Genomic DNA, 21,664 nt, shown 5'->3' with positions numbered 1-21,664 from the left:
AGCTAAGAGCAAAAAAAAAGAATCCAAGAAAAGAAAATACTTTCTTTACACAACGACAACAAGACAATAATAGTATTACTTTTATTTTAATATCCATTAATTATATTTATAAATACAATCAAAAGCCACCAACCTTTAAATGTACCTATATATCACTGTAGTAAATGGTAGGCTTTATAACTCTGAAATCGTAGTAAATATACGGTCTTGTATATCTTTCACAAATCCGTGTATTTCCTACTACAACTACGGAGTTATAAAGTATGCCAATAGCATATCAAATTTTAGTAAATTAAAATTATTTATAGCGAATAATATTCATGAAATTTAAGATTACTTTGCATATAGTCCAATAAAATATTCTAGATATGCCAATTATACCTTTTTTAGGTATTTGTATTCTCTTTATGATTGGTTCAACAAATGCATGATGTTTTATATTGGAATTTTACGGTTTTTATTGATCAAAACAACTCAAGTATGCAAAGAAGAAGTACTGATTTATATAATATACATGTATCTATTGCTATGTACTATTTTTTCTCTTCTTTTTTTTTATTTAAAAAACAGCTGTTCTCTAAATACTATGATATTGATGAAGGCGTGTATCTTGCTTAATTGATTCTTTTTTATCAAAAAGTATACACCTTTTCTGTGTTGCCTTTCTATATCTGATTCATACTTTTTTAAAAACCAAAATAATGAGAATTTAATATCACCCTAAGAGCTATTTATAAGATTTCTTGGGATCTTTGTAGACACTGTTTTGAAATAAGATGTAACCCGGGTTCAGAAGGGGGGTTTGTTACCGAATGGTAAGCTATTAGATTTGAATAATCTTATTGTCTTCAATTCTTGTACTAGGTTGAAGAAATTGGGAAAAAGATGTTTTGCATTGACTGCAAAAACACGATGACATACAAAATGGGATACATATAAAAGAGAGAAAAATTGGTACTTAATTAAAATTCAACTATAAAACATTTTAAGCCCTAGAAAACTTGCAACAATTCGCTAAAATCGCCTTTTTTTTGTTTTCTTTATTATACTCATAAGCTCCCTTTGAACATTCCCTAAACACATAAACATACACAGAGACTCGACTAAAGGTCATATGATGAAGCCAATAACAGAAACAACAGTTATTAAGAGCTGTTAGCGAAATTGAAGCAAATGTTCGATCTATCTAAATTAATAAAGCCTTTTAAAAGAAATCCTTTGCTCTCTCTCTCTTTCTTTCTCTTCCACTCCCCTTAATGATCTAGTCTATTATTTATTGGTAAATATATAGATTGGTTAAATATTAAGACCTTATTTTTTGTATGAATTTCAAAAATTCTTATATGGACATTCTCTTATTATTATTCTATCCATTAAAATATTCTTTTGCTTTACTTTACTTTACTTTGCATTTTTTTGGGATTTTTTTTGGGATTTTTTCTTCTTTTTTTTTAATGTAAAAAATCTCATTTTTCAAATGGCGCAAATCATAATGGGAAAAAAAATACAGCATCGAAAATATATGGAGGCCTTTGACTGCTTCCTTGCAATAAAGAATCCAACTGTGTAGTGATGGTGAATCAGTTTCCATACAATGTAGGCAGTCAAATGATCTATTTACATGTGATATATTTTACTAAAGAAAAAAGAGGTGCGCCGCATTTAGCTCAATACATTAACGTGGGATCCGGCTCATCGCCGGAATGACCAGAACACCTATTGTTACTGTGGTGGTCCATTTACAGAGTGAGCGACATTCCCACTTGTTCTTTCTTTTTTTATAAGTTAAATAAATAAATGGCATAGTTAACACCATTATTACATTGTCTTTTTTTTCTTTTCTTTCTTTCAATAAACTAATAGTACTTGTCATTTTCAGTGACAAACCCATGCTACAATGCGAAACATGCCAACAATTCTTTCATGAAGGTTTGTGCTGATCTTACCTTTATGGCTGGTATCAATTCATTCAACGTCTTATCGTGACTCTTCTTTTTCTTTACTTCTGTAACATATATATATTATATAATACAATATATCCTGTCAGATTGCATTATTGGTGCACCTGGTCCATTATTATTTGGAGATAGATTTTTACGGTTTCGATGTGCAGTTTGCACACAAGGAGAAGAGGAATATGAACGGCAAAATATGAGCTGGATGACTATTGTCCATCTGGTGATTTACAACCTTATGCGAAGGCAGGGAATCGAGGCCACTAAAATAAAGGATCGTGATCACAAATTCTTTCGATGGAAAGAAGACGTCTGTGCGTTTATTGAAGACCATTGGCATTATCTTGCACCGGACAAACAACGTAAAGCTTACATATTTTATTTTGAATTCTGTGCTCTCATCATTTTCACAAGAAGTTTTCTAATATTCGATTATTATGATATTTTTTTTAAAAAAATACGATCCATATGCTATAATCCTTATGATAGGATCTTTGACCTGGCACAATACAATTGCCAGTGTATTATCAACTCACAGCAACATATTTCAATCTGGATTCGAAAAATTTCACCAGAGCGGTAACTAATTAAGACGAGAAAAGCAGAAGGAAGAAGAAGAATTAATTTATTTTCAATATATATATATATATATATATATATCTGTATGTGTATATGTAGCCTGGTGGACCTTGAAAAAAGAAGAGCCTCCTGGGCAAGGTATACATTTTTAATGTTATCAATACTACTATTACTATTACTATTACTTATTCATTAGGGTACTTCATTTTGTTTTATTTTGAAAACTATAGAAACAAAACCAAAGGTTGTGAAAATGAAACCAAATCTCAAAAAACCCTTGAAGCGTGCTCGTAACGAAACCGAAGTCGAAGAACCGTCAACGGATCGCATACTACGCCGAAGAACCTCGTCAATTGCTCACCCGTCTGGGTCAGAGGGGCCAGAAAACGGCAAAGCCCCAGTATCAAAATCCCAGCGTACTAATGAACTTCCGAAAATCAAAGAAGAATATAAAGAACCTCCGCTATTGACCCCTAAAGTATGTAACCATGGAAATAAATTCACTGTCGAGAGAGTTGATCAATGTTTATTTAAAAATCGATTGATGACTTTAATAGGAAGAAGAAGAAGAGGAAGATATTTTTGACCTCAGCTCTTTATCCGATATCTCTTCTGACTCTGATTTATTTTCGGAAGAAGACGAAAAGGTAAACTTCACAAATCTTGTATCCTATATATATATATATATATCTATATCTATATATCTATATTTATTGGTTGACATGTATTAATAATATATGTATAGCCATTAAAGGATCAAGAAAAACCTACACCCATCAGTCCACAAGACAAAGATAAGGCTACAGAAACATGGGTTACACACGTAAAAGAAGAAGTTGAAGAGCCAAGGTATATCCCAGAAGAACCACCTGTTTCAGAAATCGACGCTACAAATCCAAACAAAATATATGTATGTATCAGCTTCCTTTCCCGTCTTATATATGTATGTATGTCTAAGCACATATTTATTGATGTTGGATGGGTTAAATTTATAGGAAGGATTCCAGCCGATTTCCACACCAAATGTTATACCAACTCCTGAACCTCCTCAAATTCAAGAAAATCTCCAGAAGCATACTAATGAAAGGAAACCTGCCGAAAACAACTGTATCCAAAAGTATTTCCTTCCAGCCAAAAATAACACCAAGGTCTCTGACGCCAAACCTGATGATATTGTCGACACTCACACATCAAATCCCATCGCATCAAATCCTACCACACCAAATCCCACCACCACAACCCCCATCACACCCAAGCCTAGCACACCTAAACCTAACCTTCCTGAACCTATTCAAAGTCCCCCTTCCGAAAACCTAGCCAACACACAAATCATCGACATCCAACACACCTCTAATTCTCAAACTAGAGAAGATGTAAGCTCCATTGCGTGTACTAGGTGGAACTGTTATAGTTATTGTTTTCATTTACCAGATATTATCATTTTTCTGTTATTACTAGAAGCATGATCACAAGAAAGAGACCGATGTAAACGCAACCCCTCGCATTCCACCAACACCTTCTGTATTATCCCAGCACGAAGAATGGATATTATTTCAAAAACTAGAAAATTCTGCTCGAAAATTACCAGCCAATGCTGCTAGATATCGTCGAAAGCTTGGTGTTAGAAGGGTACATATAAGTTTTATTACTGTATATATATATATACTATGATTCTTGGGTACTTGCTTTGCTTTGCTTTATTTAACTTTACTTTCTTTAGTTGAAACGTAATCTTGGCCTCAAGATTTTTGATATCGATAATCATGTTGCTCAACATATCCGTCAGAAACTTGAATTGGAACCGATGTCCAAAAACTCTCATGTCAAACCGGCGATAAATCAACTGACCTCTCAAAATCCAGACTCACTACTTTCGTCTTCGGCCTCTAGCTTAGAAAACCTGACCTCAACACCATATGTGTCTTCATTTGCATCACGCCTGTATGGGCAGCCCCGTCAGCACGCAACCTTGACACGCGATGAACCGTGGCTGTCTCTCTGGAATGGACGCAAGCTCCGTCCTTACATTCGGCGTGATTTTGAAAGTAAACCGGCACGGATGCAAATGCTCTGGCAGATAAAGACGTGTTCTGGCCGGCCAATACCACGCCGAGAGCAGATAACCAACCAGGTCGAGGAGAACTCAAGTATTGATTATGTCTATTTCCAAAGACAGCATCTGGAACAAGCAAATGCTATGCTGTCTAGATGCTTTTGGGAGGGCATTGACGTTTCCGAGTCTTTGCTATTCCCTGAATTCAGTGTGATTGCACTCTACAAACGATGTGTGATTGGGTGTGCGTTTATGACACCTGAGGCATACATTACATATATTGCTGTTCTTCCGGGCTGGGAGAGTGCTGGAATTGGACAGTAAGCCAAGCTTAGATAATCATATGTATCACTAGTTTTTATTATTAACTAAAATGAAAACAATTTTCTAGGTTTATGCTGTACCATCTTTTCCAGGTAATTTATAAAGCAATGATAAAATAATCAAGATTTAATTGGCTTGATTCTAATACATACATCTTGTGGTTATTATAGACTGCTATTAGTAAGGACATCACACTCCATGTTTCGGCCAACAACAATGCTATGGTAAGCAGTATGGCTAGAGCCCCCCCCCCCCCCCCCCCCCCCCCCTTTTTTTTTTTTGAAAAAAAAAGCATGATCTCTCGGGACTAAAATCTAGTATCTTTACAGATCTTGTACCAGAAATTCGGCTTTAAACCAGAAGAGTTTATTGTCAATTTTTACGACAAATATCTTCCTTCTGACAGTGTTTTGAGCAAAAATGCCTTTTTACTACGACTCAGAAGATGATATCTTTTACACACACACACACACACACACACACATACATACATACACATCCTTACTCATACACACGCTCACGTACATACATATACATACATATATGGGTATATAGCCTTCCATAAACTTATCTGTACAATTTTAGAAAGGAACCTTGGAATTGCCAAAGTTTTCTACCTCTTTCTTTTTCAATTTCTTTTACTGTATCTTCTAATCTAAAACTATAATATATATATATATGTATATCTTTATACACTTGGCTTGACTAGAGCTTTATGTGGATAAGAGTATTTGGTGTCATTGCCTGTATTGCACTGTTTGCGCTTTCTGCGCATTTCCCGCAATTATTGACTGACAGCTGCAGAAAGGAATTTTTATGCATACGACAGTTTTAAAATTGATTTATCTATTAGAATAAGGAAAACTAGCCTTGAACTTCCCTTCCAAACGAGTGTTCATTGCACCTTTTTCCAAAAATTGACCAAAAGATTAATTGTTGGATATTGTACTTCTTTATATTTTTGTTATGCTTTTCATTTAGCTTCTTTTGTTTTAGTCTCAAGGCTATTCTTTTTGGGATCATATGGAGACAAATAAGGATAATTTCCTTGCCTGGGAAATATAGTTAAAAAAAAATCCTTTAAGAAAATACTCATATTGTTTTAATTGGCCGATAATTTTTTTTTATTCATACAGTAGGAGTTTAAACATGATCCCAAAAGAAAAGGAGAAAAAAAAAAGTTTTTATATTAGAATATAAAATAAAATGTTGTCTTTTTCCAGCCCGTCAATTTGTCATGTGAAATCTTATTCTACTCGACTTCTTTGTGTCTGTATATTCTTCTTATTCTTCTTTTGACTAATACCGAAAATCCAAAACACTTGGAGTCTATACTTCTTTAACTTAAATACATTGAAATTCTCTTTCTTATTTTTCTTTCCTTTTCTTTTTGAATATCATGACGCTGTTCAATCGATTTTGATACTAAAATAAAATAAAATAAAATAGCTTGCTCTCAATTATTGTTATTATTTTTATTATTGTTTTTTGCTGAGAAACAAATGAGACAAGAAAAAGACGGCTTTGTCTTCCTGGTTCATCCGAGTCTACCACAGTCCTAGTTGATCGATACTCACTGACTCACCAGCCCTTCAAAGGGTGTGTAACCTCAAAGGATCAAAATTCAATTTATATACTATTTATACTATTCTGGCCCTTATCCCACATATAACACGTTTCCCGGCTTTTTTATTTCCTTTTGCTTTCTTTCTTGCTTTTTCTTATTTTGATATTTTATATATCTCTGTCTATCTAAAATGCTCTCGGCAATCACTCGCGCTAACGTCAAGCCCACCCGTCTCGCCCAGCGCGCACTTGTCTCTACCTGGACCAACGTCCCTCAGGGTAAATAAATATATCTTACAATATGAAGGTTATCCCGGGATTCCATTTCTTATACTCTATACAGGTCCCCCTGATGCTATCTTGGGTGTTACCGAGGCTTTTAAGAAGAACACCAATGTCAAGAAGATGAACTTGGGTGTCGGTGCTTACCGTGATGATGCTGGTAAGCCCTACGTCCTCTCCTCCGTCAAGAAGGTAAGAATATATGTATATGTATAAGAGAGAAATAAGGGAAACATTTTATTTAGTCTGCGGGAAAACAAGGGAAATTACAAGGAAACTCCAGCAAAATTTAAATAACAATCTTTTATCATATAGGCCGAGCACAAGTTGATTAACAGCAACATGGACAAGGAGTACGCTGGTATCATGGGTCTCCCCGATTTCACTGCTGCTGCCGGTCGTCTCGCTTATGGTGACAACAGCCCAGCCATCACCGAGAACAAGGTAAAAAAATAAAAAAAATTAAAAAAAAAGAGCTAATGATACACTAGTCTTTTATTCAATTCGTGGGAGAAAAAGAGGGGGAGAGAAGGGATTGGTTTTTATCCAAAGAAGAAGTAATGTTAGTAACCTTTTTGTATTGTGATTATAGTTGGCCATCACCCAGTCTATCTCCGGTACTGGTGCCCTCCGTATTGGTGCTGCTTTCCTTAGCAAGTTCTACCCTCACTCCAAGAACATTTTGGTCCCTAACCCTACCTGGGGTAACCATATCCCCATCATGGAGCACAGCGGTTTGACTCTTGAGAAGTACTCTTACTTTGACAAGCAGACCAACGGTCTCAACATCGATGGCATGCTCGAAGACTTCCACGTAAGTGTTGTTATGTTATAGTATTTCTCTATTCTGTTTCCTTTCTTTCTTTGTGTGCGTGGGTACATACATGCATTTATGCATATAAATACACACGTATTCGGAACCAACAAATAATCTAAACAATCTATAGAAAGCTCCCAAGAACACCATCCTCCTCCTCCACGCCTGTGCCCACAACCCCACCGGTGTCGATCCTACTCCCGCTCAGTGGGACGAGATCTCAAAGGTAGTCAAGGAGCGCGATCACTTTGTGTTCTTCGATATGGCCTACCAGGGTTTCGCTTCCGGTGACTGCAACCGTGACGCTTACGCTCTGCGCAAGTTCGTCGATGAGGGCCACTCCGTTGTCTTGGCTCAGTCCTTTGCCAAGAACATGGGTCTCTACGGTGAGCGTGTCGGCTCCTTCTCGGTTGTCTGCGCCGATCAGGAAGAGCGTGCTCGCGTCGAGTCTCAGCTGAAGATCATCATCCGCCCCATGTACTCCAACCCCCCTATCCACGGTGCCCGTCTCGTCAGCACTGTTCTCAACACCCCCGAGCTCAAGGAGGAGTGGCTCGGCGAAGTCAAGGTCATGGCTGACCGTATCATTACCATGCGCAACAAGCTCCGTGGTCACCTTGAGAACGACTTTGGCTCCAAGAAGAACTGGAACCACATCACAAACCAGATCGGCATGTTCTGCTACTCTGGCATGACCCCTGAGCAGGTCGACAAGATCAAGGAGGACTGGCACATCTACCTCACTCGCGATGGTCGTATCTCCATGGCTGGTATCTCGTCCGACAACGTAAAGTACCTTGCTGAGGCCATCCACGACGTCACCAAAGATTAAATAAATATATATATATATATATATATACGTGTATGTATGTATGTGCGCGCACGCGTGTATATATGTGTGTACAAGTGTGGGCAAGTGTAACATTGCAAAAGGTGGGGTAATTTTTAGGCTTCCTGTTTTCTGATTCGACCCTTTGGGTTAGGTCAAACACACGCACACAAAAAAAACAAAAAACAAAAAAAAATGAGGGGAATCCCTGTGTGTGTGTGTGTGTGTGTGTGTAAGTTTGTGGGTGGGAGGATATTGATGCGAAGTTTTATCATATGCTTCACGTGAATTCTTAGACCTTCTTACTAAATCACCAACGCACGCATCCACATTCATTCATTCATTCACTCACTCATTCAAACATCCACCAATTCTCTATATGCACTTGCCCATGTGTATGCACTTTCTTTTGTTTCTCCATTAAAATTCAAAATTCAAAATATCCCTTTTCCTTTACTTCTCTTCCCTACTCTCATACTTTATATTTTTATATAAAAATCTCAACTTGCATTCACAATCATGTCAAAGTTCTACACACTTGAAGAAGTAGCCAAGCACACTGCTGCTAATGACTGGTACTTTAACCCCATTATCACACACACGTCTTTGTAACATACTATGTAGCTGGGTCATTATCGAGAACAAGATTTACGATGTTTCTGGCTTCCTTGATGATCATCCAGGCATGTCTACAGCTACAGCTACAGCTACAGCTACAACTACAGTTCTGGTTGCAGTTCTGGCTACGGCTACGGCTACGGCTACGGCTACAGCTACAGCTACGGCTAAAGCTACGACTGAAGCTTTCCATTATTATTATTATTATTATTATTATTATTTCTTAAAAAATGGGAGATAACTAGTTACAAGTACCATGTGTATTAACTAATCCCTATAGGAGGAAAAAAGGTTCTTCTCAAGGCATCCGGCAAAGACGCCACTAAGCAGTTCCAATCCTTCCACAGTCCTTCGGTCCTTCAGAAGTTTGGTCCTGAACTCTTGATCGGACACGTCGGAACTGCCGAAGATGCTCAGTTGGCTATCGAAGAAGAGCGTTCCAACGAAGAAGAATCTGAAGAGATCGAGCGTGGTCCTTTGACTGTCGGTATTCCTTTTGGTGACATGGTTCCTTTTGGTGATCCAATGTGGTACCAGGACTGGTACAGGTATGAAAAAAAAAAAGAAAAAAAAAACATTCGTTTGATAATAAACTTTAACTAAGAAACTTTTTTTTAAAAATAATAATACTAATAATACTCTATAGTCCCTTTTACAATGAGAGTCACCGCAAGGTCCGGAAGGAAGTCCGTGCCTTTGTGGAAAAGGAGATTATGCCATTTACCCATGTTTGGGACGAGGCCAAGAAGATCCCTGCCGAGGTTTTTGGCAAGGTAGCCAAGGCAGGTCTTCTTGCCAGTTGCTGTGGAGTTGTTCCCCCAGAGTTCATCACGTTCCGTTTGCCAGGTGGCATCGAGCCTGAAAAATTCGATGCTTTCCACCGCTTGATTGTAATGGATGAGCTATCTCGTTGTGGATCTGGTGGTGTAAGTGTTTTATATATACATATATACATATATGCATACACAGCTTTACTATAGTAATAGATATGCTGTTACAATAAAGAGAGTGAAAGAAAAGAAAAGAAATCTAATATAATGTAATGTAAGATACTCAAAGCACATCATCTTCTTCTTCTTATTCTTCTTAGGTAACCTGGGGTCTGATGGGTGGTCTTGGTATTGGCTTACCACCAGTAATTCATTTTGGCTCAAAGTACCTTCAGGAAAAAGTTGTTCCTGGATGCATGTCCGGTGAAAAATTCATCTGCTTGGCTATTACTGAACCAAGCGGTGGTTCGGACGTCGCTGGACTGCAGACAGAAGCCAAGGATATGGGTGACCATTACCTGGTCAACGGCGAAAAGAAATGGATTACAAATGGTGTATTTGCAGACTATTTCACTGTAGCCTGTCGTACAGGCGAGCCTGGCTTTGGTGGCATTTCGTTCCTTCTCCTGGAACGCGGCATGCCTGGTATCACCACGCGCCAGATGAACTGCTCGGGTGTCTGGCCTTCTGGTACAGCCTACATCACTTTTGAGGACGTCAAGGTTCCCAAGGCCAACCTGATTGGTCAGGAGAATAAGGGATTCAAGTACATCATGTACAACTTCAACAGCGAACGTCTTGGTATCGTAGTCCAGGCCAACCGCTTTGCCCGTGTCTGCATTGAAGAGTCTCTCAAGGTTTGTGATTATGATAACTAAGGCTCACTCTTTTACTATTATCTGGTTTACACAATCTCTTAAAACAAAAAATTGTTATGATTTTCTTTTAGTATGCCCACAAGCGCAAGACATTTGGAAAATTATTGGTTGACCATCCTGTTATTCGTAACAAGTTTGCCCACATGATCAGACAGGTCGAAGCCACCCATGCATGGCTAGAAATCCTCATATATCAGAGCATGCACATGCCTGAAGAGATTCAGCCTATTCGATTGGGTGGGCCCATTGCACTCTGCAAGGCTCAATCTACCCAGACATTCGAGTACTGTGCTCGTGAGGCTGCACAAATCTTTGGTGGTTTGGCTTACACCAGAGGTAATTAACAAACTAGTACAACAAAGATGGGGATAAATAATTTAGCCAGTGATTAACTTAATCTTTTTTTTTGTATGTATGTGTGTGTGTGTTTAGGTGGTCAGGGAGAAAAGGTTGAAAGGTTGTACCGTGAAGTGCGGGCCTTTGCTATCCCAGGTGGATCAGAAGAAATCATGTTGGATTTGGGTGTTCGACAGGCTGTAAAAGTGGGTGCCTTTATGGGTGCAAAGATGTAGAATAGATCCAAAATACAAAATACAAAAAAAAAGTTCCAAGGAAGGCCTGAAGACGTTCTTTATTTTTCTACTGGTTAAAGTTGTATAAAATTAAAGATAATTTGTCTGTGCTTATTATAATAATAATGATAATAATATTATTAATACATAAAAGACTTTAGCCATTTTTAATTGTTAGCGTATTCAGAAATGCTGTTTGCCAGCACAGGAAGAAATACATAGAGGAAATTGTCGAGGGAATTGAACCATGTCATATAAAGATCCCCATTGTTATTCAGCATATGCTTCTTAATGATCTGTTTCATTTTGGCTATAGAAAATGAACTTTATAGACTATGGTCGTTTAGTATATCCTTATTTTAGAAAATTTGTCAATTTCCTCGATGATTCCCTCCTACCCTGGTGAAGAGCAAAATTGGGGTTTTTTTTTGTTTTTTTTATTAAAGTATTTTAGCTACACATGCCGCTCTTAATGTCTTTATATCTTTGGAGAAAAAGGTAGGCATGAATGTAAAATTCTTTATTTTCTATTGCATTTTACCTTTTTTGACTTTCTGGTGATATATATGTGAAATAAAGACAAAACCATGATACACATAAGGCCAATAAATAGTAAAAATATCCAACAAGATCGAGTCCAAAAGTGTGTAATGACAACTCATAATCTTCTGCATAACTGGCTATTGATATAGTGTATTTATGACTAATTACTACTTTTTATAGCCAAATCTAAATTTAGGGCTACTAATTGAATATATTAGAGAGCTTGTTAACAGAGTCGATTAAGCTTATACTTCGACTTAGGCTTATCGGAGTATATATTTTCTTATACCGACTACAACTTCCATTTTTGATAAGCCTAAGTTCTCTACTTCGACTTAATTTAGTCGAATAGCGAGAACCTTATCCTACAAATTCATGAAGACATATACAATAATTAATTTTCAATACTCCTTGCATAAAATCAATTATAAGACTCTTAGCTAAAATATACTAAAATATCAGGGTGAAATATCAATTAATTCTCTCTAAAAGTCATTATGTTTGTCATGTAATAAAATAATAACATAACATTCCAAGTCTTGGGTATAAAACTCATAATAAATCAACTTTTTTCTATTTCATACATCAAATTTTTTTTACAAATCACAATCTTTATTACTGTCATACATTTATAAATATCTAACCAACTATGGTACCAAATAAATCAAACAAAACTACAAGAAGAAACAGAAAGAACTTGGTCATTCACCAGTACATACCGTCACCTCCAAGTACAAAAGATCAAGAAGGCGAGAAATTTGTTCCTACGGTCAGCTCGTCGGGTTCTCTAGGTAGCTTAACATACTACAAAAAAACTAGTACTACTTCAAGAGGATAATACTTAGTTAAAAAGGTTATAGTGTAATTTTTAAAGGTAAAATAAAGTTCAAAAAGACATAAAATCGATGTTTAATCCACTTTATATATTATTGATGGTATTGAAATATGCATAAGGCAGCTCTAATAAAATTAACCTCTTTACTGTAGATATAATTCATAAATACACTCAAAAAGAGCACGGAAAAGCTCAATAACAACAGAGAACACTTATACTTCTTTATAAATCTTCTGACATTAATCTGACAAATTAATGTATATTTTCAGTATAAATTTCTAATAATATCCAAATAATTTATGAAAAAAGTGGACAAATAATTGCCACAATCATACCCTAGTCCTAAGTCAATGAAATAACTCCCGCGGCGAAAATAAACTACTGCTAATTTTGGCAAGAAGAAGTTCGACTCTATTAACAAGCTATCTATTGTATGAATCTCAGGACACATCATTCTGCCCTGAAGGATTAAAGAAAGACACAGGGCCAAAAGCATAGCCTGGTTAAATACAAACGTCGTGTCCCACCAGAAAATGTTGGTCCCATAAGATTAGCGTTTTTTTTGAAACATTTACCAAATATCAAAGTATGACCCTCACCTCAAAAAAAAGTAATTTCAAATGACAGCACGCCTAATTGTTCGATTTGATCCCTTTAGCATGTCCTGTTAGCGTTCTACCAGCATGTTTGTAACTTTCCGGAAGATTTTCATCTGAGTTGGTTATCACGATACTGAAAGCTGTTACAATTGCTGTATGCACACCCTCAGGAACATAAAATAAAAGTAAAAAAAAAATCAAAGTAAGCATACACCAGGTGCTTCAAAATACTGAGTGGGTATCTTTGGTATAGTTTTGCGGCGTCACAACTATATCACGGGCTTTTAATGTGATTTTTGTGATAGAAATAAAATACCGGGCACCGGACAAAGAAAATTGAAATAAGATTTGAAACAAATGCAACTGCACTAGCAATTTTTTTTTAATATATATATATATGATTTTATTGTTTTTTTTTAGTTTAATGGAGAGTTTGCTAAGGGACCAGCCGTTAGCAGTTCTTTGTCTTTCGACAATATTTACGGCCTCTTCAATTGAGCATCGGTATTCTTTTTCTACATCTAATACTTTATTTATTATTACAAGTATTCGAGAGTAAAACTGGGGTTCTGTACAAGATATTAGTAAAATAATAATAATAATTTAATTATGTCAAAGTAATACCTTTTACATCTCTTCTCCCGATAAACCTTTTTTTCTGGCAAGCTCCATAACAGAAGGGCCATCAGAGTGCAGTCCAATTGACCATTCACGCCACAGATCAGGAACCGAGTTTATGCTTCGATTTAATGTATACGGTGAAGCTGTTTCTTGTTGTTGAGCAGTGTTAGGAGATGGGTACGGCTGGAATCGTTGTTGTGGTCTATTTCCGGAACCAAAAAAAAAATAGTATGTTTCACGTAACCGCTGCATGTCCTCTCGCATTTCTTTACATGGGTGACAGTTATGTCCTCCATTTGGTTGGCAGTCTTGTTTCTGCAACAAACTCGTTTAGAGGATTGTTTGCTTACTGTCTATTTTGGCACCTAAGCTCTGTAGCTGTCTTGATAGCACTGAAACGGCCCTTTGTAAAAGAATGTCTTCGGGTTCTTGAGCAATCTGACAGGCAGCATGCATAGCATTTTCGAAGGAAAGGAACTCGGGGTCACTGAACAAGCTATGGTTGAAGAATGGGCTGGCTTTATGCTCGGCCCGGAACATAACTACATCTTGCAAAATAATTTTGGGCATGTTCTTTAATACCCGGAGAAAATCTTGGGCGGATATTGACTTCTCACAGATTATGCCTTCCCCAACTTGTTGTAAAAGCTCATCTACTCTTGGAAAAACCTTTTTCTGAAGACTTTCGGTTGGACAGACATTTGCTCTTGGTATCCAGAATTGACTCTTTTCTTCAGAGAAGTCATTAATTATACGAATCGACCTTCGGGGGAGAGAGGTAAGATAGCATGTTTCCATACTTTGCATATTCCATCGACCGTGTCTTTGCAGTTGGTCCTCTGTTGCTCCATCAATCTCTGCATGACGAGCACCACTGCTGCGACCTGCGTGTGTCTTTTTGCTACTAGTAATGTTACATACTTTAAAGACACGGTTTGTTGAATTCAACTGGGTGCTGTACGTCAATGCTTTATCTCGGTGGACTCCTTTAGCCACTTTCAGATCGTACCAGACCTTGTTGGTCGTAAAACATGGAAAAAGTTTGTTAGAAATCTGCCAGCAATAAGAAAAGTACATCGCTAAAACACCAAATGCACACACCCGATAGTCGCGATGTCTGATTGTACCAGCGTGTTGAACAGTGCCAAATTTTGTTGTTTTTCCGTGGCCAATGCGCACAACCAAAACAGGGCACTCAGAATAGTCTTCATCTTTGGATTCAAGAGGGAAAAGATCCGCCAGATTCATGTTCCGGGTAGTCTCTCCACGAAGTATCATCATATACTGTAATAAAAACACCATTCTGTCTAGGAAAGAACTTTATTTCTCTTTGCTAAAGTAACACATCACGACTTTGATGAGCTCATCTGGGGAATATCCATCTTGGGAGCTATGAAGAGCGTGGTCATGGTAGCTTTGACGATGTCTCTGTCTTTCTCCGTACAGTCTTGATTTTAATCAGGCTTGCAATGCCTTCCCTCGAACACTCGGCTCACTCGAAAGGTTTCTCGAAGCTTGAGATGCGTAAAGATCTACAACTGCCTTGATGTATTGCAAAATTGGCTCCATTTTGAGTTCTTGAAATGTACCATCAGGATTGGGGCCTTTCTTTAGATTCCCACGAGAGACTACTACTTCGTCCAGAAATCTGAGCAACTTTGCCTCTATAACGAGATATCCGTTCTCATAGTTATTCTCTATACAAAAATCCTACATACAGTGCCGTAGGTTAGTAAAGTGCACAGATTTAAGTTCCGAAAAAATGAAAATGCTTATACAAATGCTACCATCTATGTTTTTCCATTTTTACACTTATAACACACTGTCAAAATAACACACAAGAAAGCTTGAAGTCTTCTCTTCTATAAAAATTGGTTTTAAAAGTATATTTTAATATTTTGTATACAATCCTTTACTCTTCTTGAGAGCATGTAGCCTCTTTGGCATTGAGTTGCAATGGGTCGCACACACAGAGGCTGGTATTTTTCTCCATTCCTCTTGTAAAAACCTCTTCAATTGGGTAAGATTCTTTGGGTGAGGTCTTCTAGCCCTCACCTGCTTCCCAAGATATGCCCACATATTCTCAATTGGGCTGAGATCGGGACTGCGCGCAGGCCACTTCATTACCTCCAAATTGGCAGCTGTTTGGTACTCTTCTATCATTTTTGTTCTATGACAAGGGGCGTTATCTTGCTGGAAAATAAAACTATCATTGTGTGCTTGCTCCAGGCGACGTTTGAAGGGAACCAGCCTTTTTTCCAGGATGTTCTTATAACTCCATTGATTCTGGCTGCCATGCACGATTTCTAGGGGGCCAACTCCACCAGACCAAATACATCCCCAAATCATTACTGATCCTCCTCCGCCTTGAATCATTGGTCTTATACAGTCATATCTGTATTTTTCTGATGCCAGACGCCAGATTCGTACACTTTTGCACATAGGAAGCAGCATAAATGATGACTCATCACTCCAAATTACGCGTTCCCAGCTCTGGTTGACTTTTTGGACATGGCGAGTAAATGCCATGCGGTTCTTTCGATGCTTATCAGTAAGCCAAGGCTTGTGTACAGCCATACATGACTTCATATTAAGTCTTTTAATAGCATCACGCAAGGTATCCTTACAAACAGTCCGATGCAAGGTGATTGACATAGTCTGAATTAGGGTGTCCAGGTTGGCGGACCTGTCTTTCACTATTTCGCGACGCAAAACACGCAGATCTCTTTCAGTAAATATCCTGGAAGGTCCCTTTTGCTTTGGTGTAACTGCAGTCCCTCTTTCATCATATTTTTTGACTAAATTGTAGACAGTTCGTCGTGATACTCCATGCGTCTCACAGATGACTGGTACTTTTTCTCCAGATTTAAAAGATCCAATAATTACGCCGTTCTTTTTGCTTAAAATCTCTCTTTCAAGCATACGAGCTTCAGAAATGTTTTTGGAAGACATGGTTAAAATTAAATGAGAAATAAAGGGTGTGAAAGAGAAAACAAAACAAGAGATGGACATTTTTTTATTAAAAAAAAAGTCGGGAATTCAAAGTGTGTACTTTCCCAACCTACGGCACTGTATGTATTTTTATTATTTAACAATTAGTTATTTATAATTAAATATCAAAGCTTTTTAACATACTTCAAATAATTTCTGTTTGCTCACATAAGACTTTCTGGTGTAGATAGGCTTCTCATTTTCTCTTGTAAATAAAGTTAATGTTATAACAGCGGCTTCACGGGCAGCATTATTGACACGGTTTGAAGTTTGACGGGAGACAAAAGATTGGGTAGACATGTTATTGAATTTAAATAAAAAAGGGCTTTAATGGGTCAAAGAGTTGATACTTTTTATTATATCTTATTGTCTAAATGATAACCAACCATAAACCAATGGAAGCCTTTAAATTAGAGAACTTAAATGCTGATATACCCACATCATTAATGGCTAGTTCTGACAAGCATAATGCGTCAAATATTTGTCATTAAGATACAGCACTAAAAACTGTGATACATTTACTGAAAAGAAATAGATAAAGTAAAGTATATATATATATATATATATATATATATATTATTAAAGTTATATAGCTTTAGATAGAGTTATTCGGTGGAGACTATATTAATGTTGATTTATAAAACATTGCAAAAGTATATAAAAAAAGTGTTCCAGGGATAGTGTAACTAAGCAACAAAAGAAAACAAACTGCTTTAAGATGCTCCCCAGCGTCCTCAGTATATTAGCTAAAAAATCTACAATCGTTTCAATTAACAAATATAAGAATTTCAGCTATTATTATAGTATTATTGTGATAATAGACAATAATAAGTATCTAATATTATGATGAAAAATGAGCATTTGTCTAAGCAAGAACATATTATTTACTGCTTAACTAATGTCAGTGTTACAATTATGTAATCAAGTTATAAATTGTATTTCTTTAGCTGTTAGCTATTCTTTTTTCTTTGCACAAGAGGTTTAAAACTTTCTACTAAATTAGCTCCATATAACTCTGACACAGTTTACCCGGTAGTATGATATAATTATCTTAATAATCTTTAAGATATTATCTACAGTACTAACTGTAATAATTATTGGCCTGATTACTTAATCGTTTATATATATATTAATTCTGACAAAATAATAGCCACTAAGCTATCCCAATATAAATATGTTCTTATATGTGATAAATCCAGCAGCCGAGTGTCTGGATTACCACACTTTTTGGTACAACTGGGGCTATATATGTATATATGTATATAAAGCTGTGATTAGGATTTTATCATTTATCTAATATTATATACATATATACACATAAATCAAGACTTACCCGAACAAACTTCATCTTCTTCAAAAGATGAAGGAACGTATGAAGAAGATGAAGAAGAGGAGGAGGGAGAGGATGGAAGAGGAGAAGAAAGAGAAGAAGAGGAGGAAGAGGAAGGAAGAGGAGAAGAAAGATAAGACGAGGAGGAGGAGGAGTAAGGAACGAATGAAGAAGAGGAGGAGAGAGAGAAAGAAGAGGAAGGTGAGCGAGAGAGAGAGGAGGGGGAGGGGGCATTCGAACGCTGGCGTGACTCCAGCGACGAAGCAGACGAACGAACGGAATAAGATGATGGGAGTGACGAGGCGGGGGAGGAAACGGAAAAAATGGTTGAAGGTGAGGGAGAGGGGGAAGGAGAGGGAGAGGGGGAAGGGGAAGGATTATAACCTCCCACGGATGGGAGGGGGGAGATTGTGCTAATGGATCTGTTGAAGATTCCATTGTCACTGTTGTTGCTGTTGAAGCTGTTGTTGTTGCTCATTGTATATAATCTGTGCAAAGAAAAGAAAAGAGAAAAAAAAAAGACTGCCATACATTTCCTTGTCCTTTTATTACTTTTTTTTTCTTTTTCTTGTTCTCTTGTTCTGTCTCTCTTTGGCTATCATTTTTCTGTATCAAAAAAAAATATTAATCACAGTATGTAGTAGTCTATTGGCAAGGGCTGTGTTGCAATTAGCATGTGAAGGCTAAAGGTGCTCTCCAGCGTCCTCAGTATATTATCTAAAAAATCTATGATCGTTTCAATTAACAAATATAGAAATTTCAGCTATTACTATAGTATTCTTGTGATAATAGGCAATAATAAATATTCAATATTCTGATGAAAAATGAGCATTTGTCTAAGCAAGCACATAGTATTTACTGAGCTGGATGAATTTGTGGAGAGATAATAGAGTAATACTAAGAGCAAAAGATACTAAATCCAGCCTTGAAAATAATAAGAAAATTTGAATTTGTCTTTATAAATGATCGAGTTTTTTTTGTGGCATTTTAGTAATATATATTTTATAACTAATGTACCTATCAAATATTAGTTATTTTATATTTTATACCTTTTACTCTCTTACTTTCACAATATTTAAAATGAGTAACAACACCAATATCAACAGCTACATTGACAGCAGTAATCATGTTTACAATGATAGTGATGATGAAAATGAGACAAGTACTGAGCATGAGTTGGCAACTATACAGAAAATATTTTATCTCATTTTTTAACGTAACTCTAATTTTGACCTTGATAAATATAATTCTTTAGAGCTTGAAGTATCTCACATGATACAGATTAGAAAGTAAGCAGTAACTATATATACACTATTCTCTCAGGCTTAGAACATAATAATGTTAGCCCAGAATGTCCGGACCATAGACAATTTTCAGTACGCTTGTTACCTGGGCTCCCCTGTCCATTTTGTAGAAAAAAGTGGAATTTGAAACAACCTGAATGGAGACATAAACCATTGGTAGACATATTGTCACCTTTACTTGTATGATAGAACTGGCTCCAACAGCTTTCAGGCCCATTATCAAGTAAATAGAGAGAAATTCAATATGATTGTGAATGTTCTCAGACAAGACCCTGAATATCAAGCCTCTGAGCAATATGCACTTTGGTTATAGAATAGAGTTGTTAACGGTTAGCCATGAATCATACTGCTGCTTTACTAATAGATTTGTAAATGTCATGATTTGATCCTTTTTGGACGCAACAATAAGATGGCCAGCAAAACTTGAGGAAATCCAAAAAATTATGAAAGGATTTTCTGTTCCTTCAGTCCGAGCAGAACACCACTACCTTAATGAATGCATTGACGCCATGGATAGAAAGCTAGTTGTAATCCAAAAGCCATTCTTATTTGGCAACAGCTGGTTGGATCGTTGCAGCAGCGCCTCCATGGCTCTTGTGGCTGTATATGATTACAAAAAAGGTTTACGGATATAAGAGTTGGATTGGCCGATAAATATTATATAGCAATATTTATGTAATTACTCTTACTAAACTTTCTTGTATTTAGGAAACCAAAAACAATACATTTATCTTCAAGACTAGTAAGTTATATTAAAATATAATTCACAGCTCTAGAGAGCTGTTCTGTGATCCAAGATCATATATTGTTGAAGATAATTTATATTATATAAATACTCTAATAAAACTAATTAAACATACATATATTTAAAAAAGACTCTGTTTTCCCTATCTTAAAGCATTGTCTTATTTCTTATTGTAGAGCGAACGATATGACGGTAGAGGAGAAAAAGTTCAATAATATATAACCAGCAACACGATTTAGAATTGAAAATGCTTTTGAGTTGCTTGTCTCCAGATGGAGATTCATGTTCAAGCATCTTTTTCTCATGTAGCCAGAATCAATAACAAAAGATGTAACCAAATGTTGCATTTTGCACAGCATGTGTATCATCTTTGGCAACAGCAAAAAATATCTTGAAGAGCTATTAAGAGCAGATGAGACCAATCCGCAGAGAATGAGGATGAGAATTTTGAGAGCCTGTATGCTAAAATGAATAACTTTCGTATAGATACTGAAACTGCTTTTGAGGGAAGAGCTAAACACTATGAAGTGAAAGACACCTTTTAATTTTTTATTCAATATTTTTTTTAAAAAATAACCATGATAAGAAAAACGATTTAGGGTATTTTATTGATAGCATAAAAGAAATAAAGAAGGCGTATAAAAAGGAGAAGCAAGTTAAGATATGTTGCTCATAGTATATAAAGAGAAGAAGACATAGAAGAGAAAAATATTAGTCGGATGCATTATTAAGAGAAGTAGAAGAAGCAGAAAGATACTGTGTAATTGTATCTGCACTTTTTTTTTCAAAAAGGCTAATAATCTGCATTTTGCTTCTCTTTCTTCTCTTGCAATTATTTCTCTGCTGAGAAGATCGTTACTGGAAATCTGCTTTCTTGCGAGGACGTCTTCTCTTGCGTTATTGTCTCTTGATGCCCTGTTCAAGCGACGTGCCTCCAAAAATGACACAGTGAGTATATATTGACACTCTACTGAGCAGACGAAGGCATCTTTTACCTACTCTAACTACGAACTTGGAGAGATAAAAGCCTCATCAAAGATATCAGTCTCTCTCTCAGAGCTTCTCAAGAATTCAGACTGGAACTCCAGCTGTGTCAATCTCGTGTTTTTGGTCTCTGATGTCAATGATGATGAGAGTGATAATGATGGTGCAGGCATAGATACAGACGCAGATGTGGAAGGGAGACGAAATGAGAACTGGTAAGACAGCCAAGAACTAGGCTCAAAACTGCCTTCTGAGATGTGTAGTGGTTTCAGATCTGCTGTCACAGGGGAAATGCAGCGTTTATTTTCATCTATAATTTCTGAGACAAAAATAGGGCCAGAAAACTAGGTGTTGGAATATGTGATTCCATCTTTTTGCCAGACGAATATTACTGGGGCTGCATCTGTCTCAACTAAAATGCTTAACAAACTAATGATTATTGGTGGGAAGAAACTAGGGTCCAACAACA

The 21,664-nt window shown here is 36.7% G+C and overlaps 5 protein-coding genes across 5 annotated transcripts; 4 read left to right on the top strand and 1 right to left on the bottom strand.

Annotated features, from left to right (window-relative positions):
- Positions 1-1,923: 1,923 nt before the first annotated feature.
- On the top strand, positions 1,924-5,360 carry PHYBLDRAFT_146483 (hypothetical protein; the record flags this gene model as incomplete). The annotated part of the gene is made up of 13 exons (XM_018431658.1): positions 1,924-1,957; positions 2,048-2,317; positions 2,445-2,534; positions 2,634-2,672; positions 2,765-3,012; positions 3,092-3,181; positions 3,280-3,444; positions 3,530-3,907; positions 3,993-4,163; positions 4,255-4,907; positions 4,979-5,003; positions 5,082-5,135; positions 5,241-5,360. 13 exons carry the CDS (start codon positions 1,924-1,926, stop codon positions 5,358-5,360), a joined length of 2,337 nt encoding a protein of 778 aa, XP_018290319.1.
- Positions 5,361-6,595: 1,235 nt separating this feature from the next.
- PHYBLDRAFT_125429 (hypothetical protein) lies at positions 6,596-8,920 on the top strand. The gene is made up of 5 exons (XM_018429041.1): positions 6,596-6,756; positions 6,821-6,951; positions 7,075-7,203; positions 7,352-7,573; positions 7,707-8,920. The coding sequence occupies exons 1-5, from the start codon at positions 6,669-6,671 to the stop codon at positions 8,406-8,408; spliced, it is 1,272 nt and encodes a 423-aa protein (XP_018290318.1). The 5' UTR covers positions 6,596-6,668; the 3' UTR covers positions 8,409-8,920.
- Positions 8,895-11,411, top strand: PHYBLDRAFT_134195 (hypothetical protein). Its single transcript, XM_018429630.1, has 8 exons — positions 8,895-8,980; positions 9,030-9,092; positions 9,131-9,135; positions 9,304-9,571; positions 9,670-9,949; positions 10,114-10,650; positions 10,743-11,007; positions 11,104-11,411. The coding sequence occupies exons 1-8, from the start codon at positions 8,925-8,927 to the stop codon at positions 11,241-11,243; spliced, it is 1,614 nt and encodes a 537-aa protein (XP_018290317.1). The 5' UTR covers positions 8,895-8,924; the 3' UTR covers positions 11,244-11,411.
- A 3,888-nt stretch (positions 11,412-15,299) lies between these two features.
- PHYBLDRAFT_169415 (hypothetical protein) lies at positions 15,300-17,132 on the bottom strand (the record flags this gene model as incomplete). Its single annotated transcript, XM_018436071.1, has 3 exons — positions 15,300-15,538; positions 16,907-16,910; positions 16,977-17,132. 3 exons carry the CDS (start codon positions 17,130-17,132, stop codon positions 15,300-15,302), a joined length of 399 nt encoding a protein of 132 aa, XP_018290316.1.
- A 2,777-nt stretch (positions 17,133-19,909) lies between these two features.
- PHYBLDRAFT_169414 (hypothetical protein) lies at positions 19,910-21,611 on the top strand (the record flags this gene model as incomplete). The annotated part of the gene is made up of 7 exons (XM_018436070.1): positions 19,910-20,087; positions 20,175-20,208; positions 20,568-20,668; positions 20,698-20,738; positions 21,004-21,159; positions 21,190-21,410; positions 21,530-21,611. The coding sequence occupies 7 exons, from the start codon at positions 19,910-19,912 to the stop codon at positions 21,609-21,611; spliced, it is 813 nt and encodes a 270-aa protein (XP_018290315.1).
- Positions 21,612-21,664: the final 53 nt, after the last annotated feature.

Source organism: Phycomyces blakesleeanus, assembly GCF_001638985.1.
Source record: "Phycomyces blakesleeanus NRRL 1555(-) unplaced genomic scaffold PHYBLscaffold_13, whole genome shotgun sequence".
NCBI classification, from domain to species: domain Eukaryota; kingdom Fungi; phylum Mucoromycota; class Mucoromycetes; order Mucorales; family Phycomycetaceae; genus Phycomyces; species Phycomyces blakesleeanus.
Note: the sequence above shows the minus strand (reverse complement) of the source record. Positions and strands in the feature narration are given on the sequence as shown.

Excerpts from the sequence above, each read along its gene's own strand:
- PHYBLDRAFT_134195 (XM_018429630.1), top strand. The coding sequence starts at position 8,925 with ATGTCAAAGTTCTACACACTTGAAGAAGTAGCCAAGCACACTGCTGCT. Across the intron at positions 9,950-10,113 it reads CTCGTTGTGGATCTGGTGGT|GTAACCTGGGGTCTGATGGG; the intron begins GTAAGTGTTTTA and ends TATTCTTCTTAG. Across the intron at positions 11,008-11,103 it reads TGGTTTGGCTTACACCAGAG|GTGGTCAGGGAGAAAAGGTT; the intron begins GTAATTAACAAA and ends GTGTGTGTTTAG.
- PHYBLDRAFT_125429 (XM_018429041.1), top strand. The coding sequence starts at position 6,669 with ATGCTCTCGGCAATCACTCGCGCTAACGTCAAGCCCACCCGTCTCGCC. Across the intron at positions 6,757-6,820 it reads CTGGACCAACGTCCCTCAGG|GTCCCCCTGATGCTATCTTG; the intron begins GTAAATAAATAT and ends TACTCTATACAG. Across the intron at positions 6,952-7,074 it reads TCCTCTCCTCCGTCAAGAAG|GCCGAGCACAAGTTGATTAA; the intron begins GTAAGAATATAT and ends TTTATCATATAG.